The sequence below is a fragment of the Gadus morhua genome, chromosome 3 (assembly GCF_902167405.1).
Source record: "Gadus morhua chromosome 3, gadMor3.0, whole genome shotgun sequence".
Taxonomy (NCBI): domain Eukaryota; kingdom Metazoa; phylum Chordata; class Actinopteri; order Gadiformes; family Gadidae; genus Gadus; species Gadus morhua.
The window spans coordinates 14,821,163-14,835,974 of NC_044050.1; the positions used below are offsets into that span (position 1 = coordinate 14,821,163).

Below are 14,812 nucleotides of genomic sequence, written 5' to 3' on the forward strand. Positions count from 1 at the left end.
GCACTTCTCTTTTTATCCAATGAATGTTGCTCAGGACATATCATATTTTTTGCTGAAAGTTGAAAACATTGTTAACCTTGATTTTGATAGTTTGGCTCTATATTAAACACATTGTAATACATTGTTTCCAGTCTTTAAGCTCTGTTAAATTGTCAACCATTTTGTCCACAAGGATTTTTCTCTGTCAACACATTGTAAACCGTCGTGTCCACAGGGTTCATGCTCTGTTAATCCCATTGTAAACCATTGTATGTACAGGGTTTATGTTGTTAAACCAACGGTAGACCATCTGCTCAATAGGGTTTCATGGTCTTGTAGACTGTCGTTCTTAGAGTCTCTTTCTCAGGAAATATACCACAGACTTCATGCCTACTCATGAAGGAATGTGGTATTCCGTGCACCAACGTTCACGGCAGTTTAGCTAATCGTAAATAGAATCATGACAGACACACGCCAAGATTAAAATCCATGTAAACAACCAAATCTCCTCTCAGGGCAAGCTAGGGTCAGGTTCATTCACCATCCATGTTTCCAGGGTAGGCCAGCAGAGCGGTCAAGGCTTTCAAATATGTTTTTCTGAATGAGCCAACGACAAAACGACTGACAGAAGAGTTAGTTGTTATTAATACCTATACCCCAGCCCATACAAGAGCTCCTCTGTCATTTCCTGTACTGATCTTTGGCTGAAAAGCATTGGTGAGAAGTGTTGGCAAGGGTGCTGGAGAATCAGGGGGAATATATTTGAGAAGATGTACTTTTAGTCAAACCAAAATATACTTTACAGCTCAAAGAAAGACAGAGCAGTGTGTGTGCTGGACTTTTACTAGAAAAATAACTTGGCAAATATTATGGTTGGCTAAAAACACACTGTCCTTTATAGTGACTCAGTGTTTTAATCCTGTTGGGTCACAATCCGATTAATGCTCTATAACAAGAAGGAATGGGAAGCAAACGGCTTCCCATTCCAATTCATAAGATAACTTGCTATACATGATCATCAACTCGTTTCTAGGTCTATTTGTCTCTATTTGAGCTTTTTTCTGTTATAATTATCAACAACTGAACGTCTCTGTTGTGTCAATATAGCATGTGGTGCTGTAGATTCAGGTACTAAGCTGCTTATTAGTGATAATACCCAACGCATTTAAAAAGATAAGACCTCGCTAATTACACACTTGCATTTACTACTGCAGTGTTCCTCACAATCCAACATACGTTAAGCTCAGTAGGCTATCTTCTTTTCTAGTTCTGCTCAAAAGAGATGAAGTAGCTGATGTCCCTGACCAACCAGATTGACTCCTGAGGCAACTACCTGTTGTCTGTGGGTGTCAAGAAATTATCATCAACTGTGGCTTTCTCACGGCGTTGTGTAACGCTATTTCTGGTGTCTTACTTCCTACGAACTGTTTACGAAAGATCCCACTCCCTGGAGACAGAGAGCGAAAATAATACTGCAAGAACCATACGAACCTGATGAAAATAACGAGAGGAGAATAAAACATATAGGCCTATTTTTCACGAAAAGCGGAAAAAGCAATATCTGAAACATCTGAAACATGGCCCATCATGCCCCGCCCTCTGCCCAATAACGCTCATTTGAACACACCGTTCCAGTCGTTGCGTAGAGAGATAACGAAGCCTGAGATTCAGGCTGCTCTAGTGTAGTATTCATACTCACTCTTATCAGGTTTAGTGGGCTGAAAGGGAGTTAAACTCGGCCTGCATGTGGGAGTAGTTAGATTAGAAGCCGAGCTGATAGTAGTTAGGTTGTCCTCATTCTTGTCAATGCTGTCAGCAGTCAATAATAACCTTTAACACACACTTTGAAGACTCGATGTTTCTGTTTTGCGTGAAAGCGTTATTGTGTCGTTTGTTTTGCTAAACAGAATAAGGGTAATAAAACTACATACACAAGAGGGCAGCAATTATAAATAGTTGAAATAATAGTTAATTTATTTACGCTTCGATTTGCCCTTTATAATGAGTTCATGCTTTGCTGAATTTGATTTAGACTATTTTATAATTCGAAATAAGTTCGGTTTTTATAATTACAAGATACCTTCTTTTTTTTCCGATGGGGCGTTGAGCTTCTTCCATTCTCCTCTTATTTATCTATTTAGCGCCCCCGTGCGTCCGGCCTCAGAAGTGCAGCTTTGCTCAAACTTACAGGAAAGGGGTTGAGAGCGAATACTGAATTTTAGCTACCGATACGGGACAGTTCGCGATCACCGCAAATAAACTGTTACTCGTGCTGCTCACACGATACATTTTTCAAAACACTACTTATCTCCAACCTCTCCTTTAAGGATACGTCACGGTTAATATTTGAATGACTTCCGCTCTGGATCTTGTGAGAGTGTGTCATGATACAAACCATCAGCGCGATCATAGTTACATTGATCGCTGTCTATACCTATTGTACCTTTCTGTACGAGCCGGGAGTAGCCCTCAGGTCAGTTCTGCCCTGCGTTTCATGTGGTTGATGAGGTGTCTGGTTCGAAGGTATGTTAGGTTAAACGCAACTAGACCTAGAAACTAGAAAAGAGGCCAGGTCGTGGAATAGTTTTCTTTGTCCACGTTGTTATTTGGTCACTCTGAGGTTTTTCCTGCTACCTGTCGGATTGAAATCTTATCAATGGTTAAAACGTTAAAATACAGAATATTTCCAGACAATTTTCACTATTCTACAGGTAGACTAAACTTCTTAGCCCAGCCCACAACATGTTGTTATGCTACGGGTAGTTGGTCCACTGGTTATAGACAGCAGTGGGCGTAGCCTGTTTCCAAAACACTGTCATTTTATTTTGCAGAGTGCTGCAGATAATTCGACTTAAATGTCGTTCAAAATATGGGTCTGTGTAGTTAAAACAGTCTTATGAATATTTAGAAAAAAAAGAAACAATCAAGATATCGAAGTAGTTTATTTATTAATTGTTCATTGTTCATTGTCGGTAGGATGTCCTCAACCCGGTACCGCAACGTCGTGTGGGAGTCTCCAGAGTTGGTAGCCTACCTGCACCCGCGGCCCTGGACCCCTGGCTCTGTTATCCTGGAGCAGAGGGCCACTGGGAGCGGCGAGGCCAGCATCTTCCAGCTAGGGGAGACCGAGTACCTGTCCATGCTGCTGGGGGCCCGGGCAGTAGGGGCCCTGCTCTGTGACAGACTTGGGGTACGCAGGTGTGCGTTGGTCACCAGGCCACAGACCAACACACAAGCACAGGTAAAGAACTCCTTTTAACCTCATCTGGTCTACTCAATGGTTTGCTCATTCATTTTTGTACTATTGGTTTGTTTATTAGCTTCTTCTTGTTTTACTGTCATCACTTCTCTGTCCATTCTGTCACTTAATTCTTCTTTTAAGTTAGAAAACTATCCAGAATAAAATAAATCAGGAGGAAGAAATAGTACATTCAAATGAAATTGCCCAATTAAGTTGGAATGAATATATGCATGTTTGGGTCCACAGATTCGTATCCTTCCACTGCACGGCCTTGATGCTGAGTGGCGCCCCCATCTGGCCGCGAAGGAGGAGTACTGCCCCTTTGACCCTGGCTTCTGCACCTCCAAGAGTGGCCCCCGCTGGAGTGACGCCCATCTGGCTGACATCCAAGAAAAGGTCCGGACTGGGCTGCCCTCTCCAGACGCCCCCGCAGACCTCACCTTCCTGGGTGAGGACCCTGGCCACCCAGGACTGTTTTCCCGCATTGTGCGTGGCGAGGAGCCCCAGTGGCGTGTGTGGGAGGACCGTGGCCACGTGGCCTTCCTCACCCCCTTCCCCAACGCCCCCGGGCTCACCGTGGTCGTTCCGCGGCGGCCGCTGACCTCCGACATCTTCCGGTTGGAAAGGGGGGATTATGAGGCTCTGGCGTTGGCAACCCGGCAGGTAGCCGCGCTTATAGGGGAGGGGCTTGAAGCCAAGGGCGTGGGGCTTATCTTTGAGGGCTTCGAGATCGACTACGCTCACGCCAAGCTGATTCCGCTGCTGTCGTCTCTGTCGGCATTTGGGGAGGGCGATACCCCGTCGGAGCCGCGCCCGGCCCAGTTCCATTCCACGTACCCCGGGTTCGTGACCTCAGAGGACGGGCCCGAGGCGAGCCTGGAGAGTTTGAAGGAGATCCACAACCAAATCACTCAACTTTAACCTCAGCCCCCTCAACAGCTAGAGAACTATTGTGTGCACATGCTCTATGGAAGTGCCGGACTATAGAATTGCTGGGAAAGGATGGTTGCTGGGATCCGGCGGTTCGTGCTGTGAATACCTTTTGATTATGATTGTGAACAATGCATTTAAAACCAGGGAGGAAAAAGATGATGCACATCTTGATTCTGAGGAGCTTGTGTACCAATTGTGTACCATTTGTCAAAAACATGTACGCCTTGTATCTGCTACATACATGTGATAGATTATATTATACAATATGCGTATTGTTCTAATTTTTACAGAATAATTTTGTACTGTTCTAATAATATTTATTTTGTGTCAGACAATGTATTTCAATTTTCTTCTAGATATCCAATGTAAAATTTCATTTCATTGTATTTCATTGCTATATGTGCCATTAAATGTAAGTAAGCAAAACGTTATTTTTAAACTACATTGACGAAATGGCAAATGAATTGTATTCATATTTACTACACTTCTATATATAGTTGCATAAAAACTGTATTCTGAATTACAACAAACAATATAAGTCTGTAACCATCGATCATTTCGGTATTCTAGGGTTGATGATTTTAGTTGCATTTGTGCATTGGCTAAGGGTTGGCTAATTTCAGAATTTTAAACTAATTCAAATCAAATTTTATTTATACAATTTTCTTGAAAAATGGCAATGATACAAAAAACTCCACAAGGAAAACCATACATTAATAGGGGAAGAAAACACAAGAACCAAAGATTAGAATCAAAGAGACACAATTGGTGGTAGAATTAGAGCAATGTACCCATTTTGTTTTTTTGCCAAGCTAGTGTAATATTCGCTCTATCATATGCGTCCAGCTCCCCTTCCGTTCAGAAAAATTTCCACAAGATCTGGTCCGGGTCAGGCCAATCACCGCCATTATCTTATATGGGGCGGGCTTGATACAATAACTTTACAGAGGAGTGCCCTAAGGGATTGCAGTTGAGGCACATAAACAACTAAGATGTCGAATCTTGTGGCCCTGATGTGCCACAAGATTCGTTGCTCGGATCGGTTGGTAGGTCAATCCAATTCCGTAAATAGGCATTTTCGTCTGCGCCCCTTAATAACTCATAATAACTGAGAGGTTCCAGACTTCTGAGAAAGATAAGACAGCTGAACTAAAAAAGTATGTTTTAAGATATGATGATGCTGTTTATAAAGATATTGAAGGCTTATGCTGTATATTTTACTTAATTAATTGCACTTGAGCAAAAGTTCCCTACTGGGGGTTAATAAAGAACATCACTTTTGTGATCTCATTATTTTATAGAAGGTGCAATGTCCTATTATTACCCGGCTACTAATTGGCCCTCTAACCATAACCGTTAATTAGCATGAGTAATTATTGGCTAAGCTGTTCATTACCATCGTTCAAACAAGCTATAGCCTGGGGCTGAACCTCTTTCAAAGTTTCAGCCTCAGGCATTTCTGAGACTGATACAAAACGCAACAGAACTCTTGGGGGAGGAGTTAGGAGGAGGGGTTTGGGCACCATAGCTTCATCTTCAATGGGAGACAGAATGAACATGTTCAAATGGCAGAATGAACATGTTCATTCTGAAGAGGAGAGGGAAGAGGATGCCCTGTGGACACCAAAGAGGTCCTCCCTTTGGTGCAAATCTCCCTGCCCCGTTCTTGTTCAGACAGGGGAATGAACAAGTGGAATTTATAGGAAGTGTATTCCGTGTCGGGTTGATTCTATTAAAGGAAACAGATTCCAAAGGAAGTCGATCTGGGATTAAGTCTACAATACGGGAGTGTATCCCCGAGAAATGGATCCCAGGTGAAATAGAGCCCAGAGGAAGTTCATCACGGAGGAAGTGGACCCCAGAGCAAGTGAATTGTAGGCTCAGTGGATCCCAGAGGAAGTGGATCCAAAGGTGCTCCCTCAGACCTTGACATCATGTGGTGTCTGTGCGGCTGCCCGCCGCCGGCAGCACCAGCCGCCGCTGCCGTTGTCCTTCATGTCCATCTTGGTGATGTAGAGCAGGGGTTCGACAGTGCTGCTCGCGTCCATGAGGGAGAAGACGCTGGGGCTCACCCGGCAGCGGAACTCCACAAAGGAGAAGTAGGACGCAAAGGGCAGCAGGGCCACCGGCGGTAGGTAGTTGAACACGATGATACCCAGGATGATCAGCACCATCCTGAAGGCCTTCTTCTTCACCGGGTGCATCTCCTCCTTGCCTGCCACAGAGCGCCGCAGCACCCAGAGGATGGAGACATTGCAGAACACCATGAGGATGAAGGCGGCGAGGACGAGCCCGCTGAAGACCTGAGCGGCACTCACCACCTGCATCAGGCTCTTGGTGATGCCATAGCCCAGCATCAGGCCCCAGACCACCACCGAGACACCCACCCGGATTTTGTTGTCACGGATACGGGTGAACAGCACCGGGTGCACCACGGCCATGTAGCGGTCCAGGCAGATGCACACCTGGGGGGGGGGGACAGGTGACTGGGATTTCATTCATTTATTTCATGGCTGACACAGAAACAAGGCTCAGCCAAGTTTGTTTGCTACGAGCCACATTGTTTATTAGCCGGAAGCAATACCTACTGCACAGCACTCGATAAAAATATAACCACTGACTTATGGACCCACTATGGAACCGGTAAACTTTGAAACTTTGCTAGTTACGCAGTCACCAAACGATCTTCCTGTCAATCCAAACTTCCTGTCAATCAGGACTCACCAGGAAGAAGGTTGCAAAGTCTTTGACGCCGTATGCAAACCGCTGGAAGTTCCTTATCTTGGGGTGGCCAAGGTAGAGCCGGTTGGCCAGCTCGATGGGCGTCATGAGGCAGAAGTAGGCGTCCAAGATTGCCAGGTTGAAGAAGAACGTATCAGATGTGGTGGCGTCGCTCTTTTTGCGGGCGATCTGCCACAAGACCAGCAGGTTGCAGGGCGTACCCACCAGCAGGTTGAGCACCTTGACCCCGTAGTAGAAGAGGAAGCTGTATGGCGCCGGAGCGCACGCCTCATGATCGTACCAAAGCAGGGGGCCGGGCGGAGGCGTGGAGTTGGAGTAGGCCTCGGTGGTGGAGTTCAGCATGGCAAAGGCAGGGAGGGGAGACGTTAGGAGGCGCGAGATGGGGGATATAGGAGCTGTGATAACAGAGAGGAGTACGAGCAGGGGGAAGACACATGAAAGTGTTTTTTTTCTTCATCACTCAATTAAAAAATGAACTGAAGAACGAGCAGCATTTGCATACATTTCTTCCTGTGCATTCCTACAGCTGAAATACGGCGAAACACCGGAACATTATCCGGAACCCTCCAGTTGAGGACCCGCACCTTTGATTGGATCAGTCACCTCCTTTGTCACTATCGAAATCTGTCTGAAACGTTTTGCGTACGATTTGATGTCATCTATTCTCTCATTCTTTAACATTAATTGAAGTTTCTTGTAAATTGCTTGTTTACCTATTTTGGCAGCATTTTTTATCTGATTAAAAAAGAGAGCGAGAGAGACGTGACGTCAATAACTGGTCAGACACTGAAGTCTGACCAGAGTCGACATTTTCACATTGATGGATTTTGTTCTGAGAACACCCCTGTGCAAAAAGATAAGAGGAAGTTCAAAGCAGGTACCTTTATTAATGAGCTAGTGTGAGAGTAGCCTACAAATAAGGTGGTTGAAGATTGTGCAAAGCTTTGATGAAATTGCGGTATTGCATATACATGTTCTAATTATGCAGATTAAATAAGCAACCCGTAATTATGTGAGGAAGAGCTTTTTGGTTTATGGACCTTCATTTAAACTTAGTTAAAAATAAGTTCAGAATTAAAAGCCTTCTTTTTAAAATCAAACCGCTTGCTGAACCTCTTCGCTCTATGGTCGCAACAAACTAGTTGGAGAACCTTGGATTGGATAAAAGTTCATTATTACACTTTTTATTGTGAGAAATATAAGAACAGAATGCTCTGCGTCCGGGACCACCTGATTTACAAATGAATCACTCGTCATAATTTTCATATCAAATTGTGTGTTCTGTTACAACCATTAACCTTTGACCTCTTGACATCAACTCCCTAAAGCCTTTCCAATTACCATGATCCGCATGTCAATACCTACTTTATCGAGACAATATCTTTTTACACCCACCACATCACGTACATTATTGTATATTGTACATTATTGTAAAAACGGTCTCAAATGTATTGTTTTAGAGATTATTGTTGTTTGATTACAACAGTAGACCAACAAGAGACAAAGATCAAATTGATGCCCTTTACCTTGACAACGTACTTGGTGTCCAAAACTCGGCTACGTTCTCCAAGTGGTCCTCCAGTCACCAAACTCATGGAATGATGCCCTTCTCTTGGGGGCCATGGACTTTTATCAGGGTTCCCAGGTGACAAGGCTGGGATCCAGTACAGGAAGATCCTGCTCAGCCAATGGGGAGCTGAGAAATCAACGCATACATGTGCTGAATAGTTACCATCACTACAGTGAGGCCTTTATGTTTGATAAACGTCTCTATAGTCATTCACCTTTCCACAAACGGGATTCCTGCAAGACAGTAATAATCTCATGGATGTTGTCCAAATATTTGCTGCGTTATATATTTGAACCATGGTTTAATGAAGGCTTACGGGCATACAGGCTGGCACCATGTCACATTGTGCCCGTTAGCATGCTTGCTTATTCCTGCTCATCTCAGCCCGCGGCGAGATTGACCTCACTGATGCAAGCGTAAACAGGTGATGCAAGCAGAGCAGCAAGGCAACAATGAGAAATTCAGCATATGAGGTTACTAATGAACATCGGGGATTACATAACCTACAAGTCATGTTCCAGACAAACACCAGAATGTTCCCCATATTAATTGTATGGATATTTTCAGAACGACTGATTGATTTGGGGATACCGATTTCTGTGGGTACCTTTGTAAGGGGAATACTCTAGGTATTTGCAGATGAAGCAGCAGAATTATTTTTTTGTTGTTCAGATCCCAGATGCAATCCATTGGGTTTCTGTCCTCAAAAGGGAATCGGCTGTTGGTAAAAACATTCAGTGTTTTTATGTAACACTTGTTTCATATTGATCTTTATTCCATCAGTTAGGTTAATTCCTGAACACTTGATATCCCTGCAATATAGTTTAAAACTATTTTACTAGCAAACTAACACGTACCTGCCAAATCCTTACTCGTATGTGAAAATATGTATTTGGTTAAGTTCATGTATAAATGTACAGTTGTATAAATAACCGATGAGAAGTATTCACATTCTTTATTTCTACTTATTGCCGTTTTACACTTTTCTACATAAATCACTTCAGATGATCCAAACAGACAGAGAATGCTTTTGAGGGGAGTTTAGCTGGTTGTCCAGACGGTACAAGCCTCCTGATAATTGCTACTTTTCACTGCGCTAACATTGTTCATGACAGTTATGGTGGTCACGTATCGAGCTTGAAACCTTGTATGTGTCTTTCTTGTATCTCCCCAAGAGGGACTCACAGTCACTGAGGGGGTCTTTAGAGCATCTGATAACAGTTATATGTCATTTTTTATATTAAATAACGTCCATTCATTCTAAATGTACATGTAGTTCTTTACTCTGGCATGATGTCAGTGCACTGTTGAGTTGATTTACACACTAAAGCAGAGGACAGATGTTTGTATCGACAGCACATGAAGAGCTGTCTTCAGAGGTAATTTACCCCTAATACACATTCATTTTCTAGCCGTCCACTCCTGACCAAAGTGTATGATGTAGGGTCAGGAATGTCAGAAACACTGTGACATTCCAGGACTGCTCAGCTGAGATAGTAGAGGTTAGGAATGGAAAATTTCACCTGGAGATCTGGGTGTCAGAAGAAAAGTTATTTGAATAACACATATACACAATAACACACACACACACACACACACACACACACACACACACACACACACACACACACACACACACACACAAACACACACACACACACACACACACACACACACACACACACACACACACACACACACACACACACACACACACACACACACACACAACTGCCCAGTCCTCACCCTGCAGCGCTGTAAAATACACATCTCATTGAGAATGAACAAGACACAGAGCTTTAGCTGGTGAAGATAGACGATTCTTGTTTGAGATAGAGATAGTGATAAAGCTATTCATAGAGCTATTGATAGATAGTGATAGAGCTGTTGATAGAGTTAGTGATGGAGCAAGTGATAGAGCTAGTGATTGAGCTAGTGATCCAGATGCAGATCGAGATAGTGATAGAGATAGTGATAGAGCTAGTGAAAGAGCTAATGATAGAGCTAGTGATAGAGGTAGTTATAGAGCTAGTGGAGCTAGTGTATGGTGACCAGCTGTCCTCGGTTTCTTGGGACAGTTCCTGTTTCTGGTGTCCTGTTCCTGGCTGGAACTGTCCCCGGATATCTCATCATCTCATCTTCGTCCGCTTATCCGGGTTCGGGTCGCGGGGGGAGCAGCTCAAGCAGGAGGCACCAGACATCCCTTTCCCGGGCCACATTGACCAGCTCTGACGGGGGGATCCCGAGGCGTTCCCAGGCCACTGTTGAGATATAATCTCTCCACCTAGTCCTGTGTCTTCCCCGAGGTCTCCTCCCCACTGGACGTGCCTGAAACACCTCCCAAGGGAGGCGCCCAGTGGGCATCCTTACCAGATGCCCGAACCACCTCAGCTGACTCCTTTCTAAGTAAAGGAGCAGCGGCTCTAATCCGAGTTCCTCACGGATGGCTGAGCTTCTCACCCTATCCCTAAGGGAGACGCCAGCCACCCTTCTGAGAAAACGCATCTCGGCCGCTTGTACCCACGATCTTGTCATTTCGGTCATCACCCAACCCTCATGACCATAGGTGAGGATAGGAACGAAGATCGACCGGTAGATCGAGAGCTTTGCCTTGCGGCTCAGCTCTCTTTTCGTTACAACGGTGCGGTAAAGCGAACACAATACCGCCCCCGCTGCTCCGATTCTCCGACCAATCTCACGCTCCATAGTACCCTCACTCGCGAACAACACCCCGAGGTACTTGAACTCCTTCACTTGGGCTAAGGACTCATTTCCTACCCGGAGTAAGCAATCCACCGGTTTCCTGCTAAGAGTCATGATTTAGCGGTGCTGATCCTCATCCCAGCCGCTTCACACTCGGCCGCCAGCCGATCCAGTGAGTGCTGAAGGTCACAGGCCGATGATCCAATGAGGACCACATCATCTGCAAAAAGCAGTGATGAGATCCTCAGACCACCGAACTGCAACCCCTCCCCACCACTAGGGGGAGGGGTTATCGAGACTACGCCTCGATATCCTGTCCATGTATATCACAAACAGGATTGGTGACAAGGCGCAGCCCTGGCGGAGACCAGCACCCACTGAGAACGTAACTGACTGGCTGCCGAGGACACGAACACAGCTCTCGCTTTGGGAGTACAGAGATTGGATGGCCCTGAGGAGAGACCCCCTTACATCATACTCCCGCAGCACCTCCCACAGTTTCTCCCGGGGGACCCGGTCATACGCCTTCTCATGATCCACAAAACACATGTAGACTGGATGGGCATACTCCCAGGCCCCCTCCAGGATCCTTGCGAGAGTGAAGAGCTGGTGCGTAGCTCCATGTCCGGGGCGATGTTGAATAGGCGTGTCAACCATGACAGCCCCTCAACACCCAGAGCCTTTAGCATTTCTGGCTGGATCTCATCAATCCCTGGGGCTTTGCCACTGCGGAGATGTTTGACTACCTCAGTGACCTCCACCAGGGAAATTGACGACGAAACACCATCAACCTTGTGTTATTCGGATTCAGGAGTTCCTCAAAGTGTTCCTTCCAACGTCCAACGACCTCCTCAGTTGAGGTCAACAGAGTCCCATCCTTACTGTACACAGCTTGGATGGTTCCCTGTTTCCCCCTCCTGAGGTGCCGGATAGTCTTCCAGAAACACTTTGGTGCCGACCGAAAGTCCTTCTCCATGGCCTCTCCGAACTTCTCCCACACCCGCTGCTTAGCCTCCGACACGGCATCAGCTGCAGCCCTTCGAGCCTTTCGGTACCCTGCAACCGAGTCAGGAGACCTCCAGGATATCATATCCCGGAAGGCCTCCTTCTTCAATCGGACGGCTTCCCTGACCACCACGGTGTCCGAGGGTTACCGCCCCTTGAGGAGCCTAAGACCCTGAGGCCACAGCTAGCCACCGCAGCTTCAGCAATGGAGGCTTTGAACACTGCCCACTCCGGCTCAATGCCCCCAACCTCCACAGGAATGCCAGAAAAACTGGTGCACACGCACAAACAACAGTCAGAGTTTTCCCCCCTACAACCCTTAGGCGCAGGGAGGCGACCCTCTCGTCTACCGGGGTAAACTCCAACACCTCGGCGCTCAGCCGGGGATTTATGAGTATCCCCACACCCGCCCGGCGCCTCACACCCTCGGCAACTCGGAGAAGAATAGAGTCCAACCCCTATCCAGGAGTACGGTACCAGAGCTGAGACTGTGCGTGGAGGTAAGCCCCACCCGATCTAACTGATAGCGCTCCACCTCCCTAACAAGCTCCGGTTCCTTTCCCCAAAGCGAGGTGACGTTCCACGTCCCCAGAGCCAGCTTCTACCGCCCAGGTCTGGTCCGTCGAGACCCCTGACCTTCACTGCCACCCATGTGGCTGCGCACCGACCCCAACGGGTCTTCCCATAGGTGGTGGGCCCATGGGATGAAGAGAGGGGGGGTGCCACGTAGTTTGGTCGGGCTGTGCCCGACCGGGCTCCGTGGCAAACCCGGCCACCAAGCGCTCGCCATCGAGCCCTCCGTCTGGGCCTGGCTCCAGACGGGGGCCCCGGGCTTCCTCCGGGCCGGGTCACATCTCCTCTTCTTATGTTATTCATTGGAGTTTTTGAACCATTCTTAGGCCCCGTTCACACGAAGCCGATTTCATGGCGAAACCGCAAAGGTCTTGTACGGTTCGGCCTTCCGTACACACGAAGCTGGCGAATCCGCTGACCGAAACCGCAAACTTCTGAAACCACCCTCGGAGGTGGTTTCAAATCTACCCGGTTTCGTTTTGGATTCGTGTGTACGCCTGAAACCGACTGAAACCGCAAACCATGACGTCATCGCCCCACCCCTCGACCTCCTAGCCAATGGCTCTTAAGCCCGCGGAGTTTCAGAAATCACATGCGAGCGTGCGCATAAGGGCAGCCTTTATGTGCATGCTCGCCTCTTCTTCTTATTTCATTTCTTCTGGATTTCTGTACCAGAAGCAGCGCCCCTTATGGGCCTGGAATGTGTACTACAGCGTTTCTGCAGATCTACCCGGTTTCGCTTGGCTTCGTCTTTACGGAGATACTTCGAAACCGGATAGATCGAAACCGTAACGGTTTCGCCCGTTTCGGCTTCGTGTGAACGGGGCCTTAGTCTGGCCCCTCACCTGAGACCACTCTGCCATGAGAGACCCTACCAGGAGCACAAGGCTCCAGACAACACAGCCCTCAGGTTCACAGGGACATGCAAACCTCTCCACCACGGTAAGGTGACGGTTCCAGTAGAGGCCACTCAATCGGTCTCAAGAGGTCCCCGGATATGTCACTGTTAAACAAATAGGATTTTTCAAATAAACTCTCTGGGTTGTTTTTCATCACAAAAGGACAAGGTTTGGGAGGGGAGGCTTAGAGGGGGCTCTATTATCAGGAGGGGCTTAAGCCCCCGCTAGCCCCGCGCGGTCGCTGGGCCTTTTGTAATCACTTTACGTTTTGGGATTAAAATCAAATGGGCAAGTTTAATCAAAAATTCCAATGTAGTTTTACTTTATCCATTTATTTTTACATATCCCAACAACAACTGATTGTTATAGTCATGGGCGTAGTGGATGCGGGGTACACAGGGGACATGTCCCCCGCACTTCCTGTATCTGTGCCCCCTAGTTACGATTGTTTATTCTCTCAATAACGATTACATCTGCTGTCTCTGAGGAATGACGTAGCGTTACTGCAAGGATGTGAAACTGTGTCAAAAGCAATATCATCGGGGCGATTTGTGAATTAAGTACACACACACACACACACACACACACACACACACACACACACACACACACACACACACACACACACACACACACACAAACAAACTATAATCCTCAAAATTAAATGAGGATCGCACTCAAAAATGTCCTGTAGCTCTCATACGTAGCACTACCAGATATGTGACAGAAACAAGAAATAGCAGTACATTTCTAAATAATATATTATAGACTACTTATAAATAAAAGCGTATGATCAATAAAATCGTATGATAAAACAAGAGGTGGATCTAAACTATCTAAAGAACAACCATGTTAATAGTTTCTCTCAAAGGAAATTGGGGTTATGTTTAGAAAATACTTTTGCCTTGAAGTTCCAGTTCTCCGCCTTAGAGCTCGTAAATCCACCCTTTCCGGGAAAACCCCATGGGACCTCTGGGGAGTGGCGAAGTCACGCCCCTTCCGGTAGAGCTCATGGGACCTATGAGATCGAAAAATATGAATGGGTGTCAATGGAGAGAAAATAATTATTTTCTGGTCCCAGTCTTTATATGCCCTGGATTACACATATGTTGTTTGTGGATTTAAATGATAATTGTTCATGCAAAGAAAACTAAAAAAATTCGTGAG

At 46.3% G+C, this 14,812-nt stretch overlaps 2 protein-coding genes across 3 annotated transcripts; one reads left to right on the plus strand and one right to left on the minus strand.

Annotated features, from left to right (window-relative positions):
* The first annotated feature begins 2,140 nt into the window (after window positions 1-2,140).
* On the plus strand, window positions 2,141-5,433 carry LOC115540179 (uncharacterized). 2 transcript variants are annotated; one of them, XM_030351258.1, is made up of 3 exons: window positions 2,141-2,502; window positions 2,956-3,220; window positions 3,467-5,433. In XM_030351258.1, exons 1-3 carry the CDS (start codon window positions 2,330-2,332, stop codon window positions 4,139-4,141), a joined length of 1,113 nt encoding a protein of 370 aa, XP_030207118.1. In that variant the 5' UTR covers window positions 2,141-2,329; the 3' UTR covers window positions 4,142-5,433. The 2 variants fall into 2 exon arrangements, with proteins under 2 accessions (XP_030207118.1, XP_030207119.1); XM_030351259.1 differs by having other exon boundaries at window positions 2,143-2,452.
* A 95-nt stretch (window positions 5,434-5,528) lies between these two features.
* Window positions 5,529-7,380, minus strand: LOC115540180 (G-protein coupled receptor 4). The gene is made up of 2 exons (XM_030351260.1): window positions 6,878-7,380; window positions 5,529-6,618 (listed from the first exon to the last, which is right to left on the minus strand). The coding sequence occupies exons 1-2, from the start codon at window positions 7,235-7,237 to the stop codon at window positions 6,073-6,075; spliced, it is 906 nt and encodes a 301-aa protein (XP_030207120.1). The 5' UTR covers window positions 7,238-7,380; the 3' UTR covers window positions 5,529-6,072.
* Between the last annotated feature and the right edge of the window lie 7,432 nt (window positions 7,381-14,812).

What these genes read in the sequence shown, in the direction of transcription:
- LOC115540179 (XM_030351258.1), top strand. Translation starts at nt 2,330, where the DNA reads ATGACTTCCGCTCTGGATCTTGTGAGAGTGTGTCATGATACAAACCAT. An exon ending in ATGAGGTGTCTGGTTCGAAG is followed by an intron (nt 2,503 to 2,955) that starts GTATGTTAGGTT and finishes CATTGTCGGTAG; the next exon opens with GATGTCCTCAACCCGGTACC. An exon ending in AGACCAACACACAAGCACAG is followed by an intron (nt 3,221 to 3,466) that starts GTAAAGAACTCC and finishes TTGGGTCCACAG; the next exon opens with ATTCGTATCCTTCCACTGCA.
- LOC115540180 (XM_030351260.1), bottom strand. Translation starts at nt 7,237, where the DNA reads ATGCTGAACTCCACCACCGAGGCCTACTCCAACTCCACGCCTCCGCCC. An exon ending in ACTTTGCAACCTTCTTCCTG is followed by an intron (nt 6,619 to 6,877) that starts GTGAGTCCTGAT and finishes CCCCCCCCCCAG; the next exon opens with GTGTGCATCTGCCTGGACCG.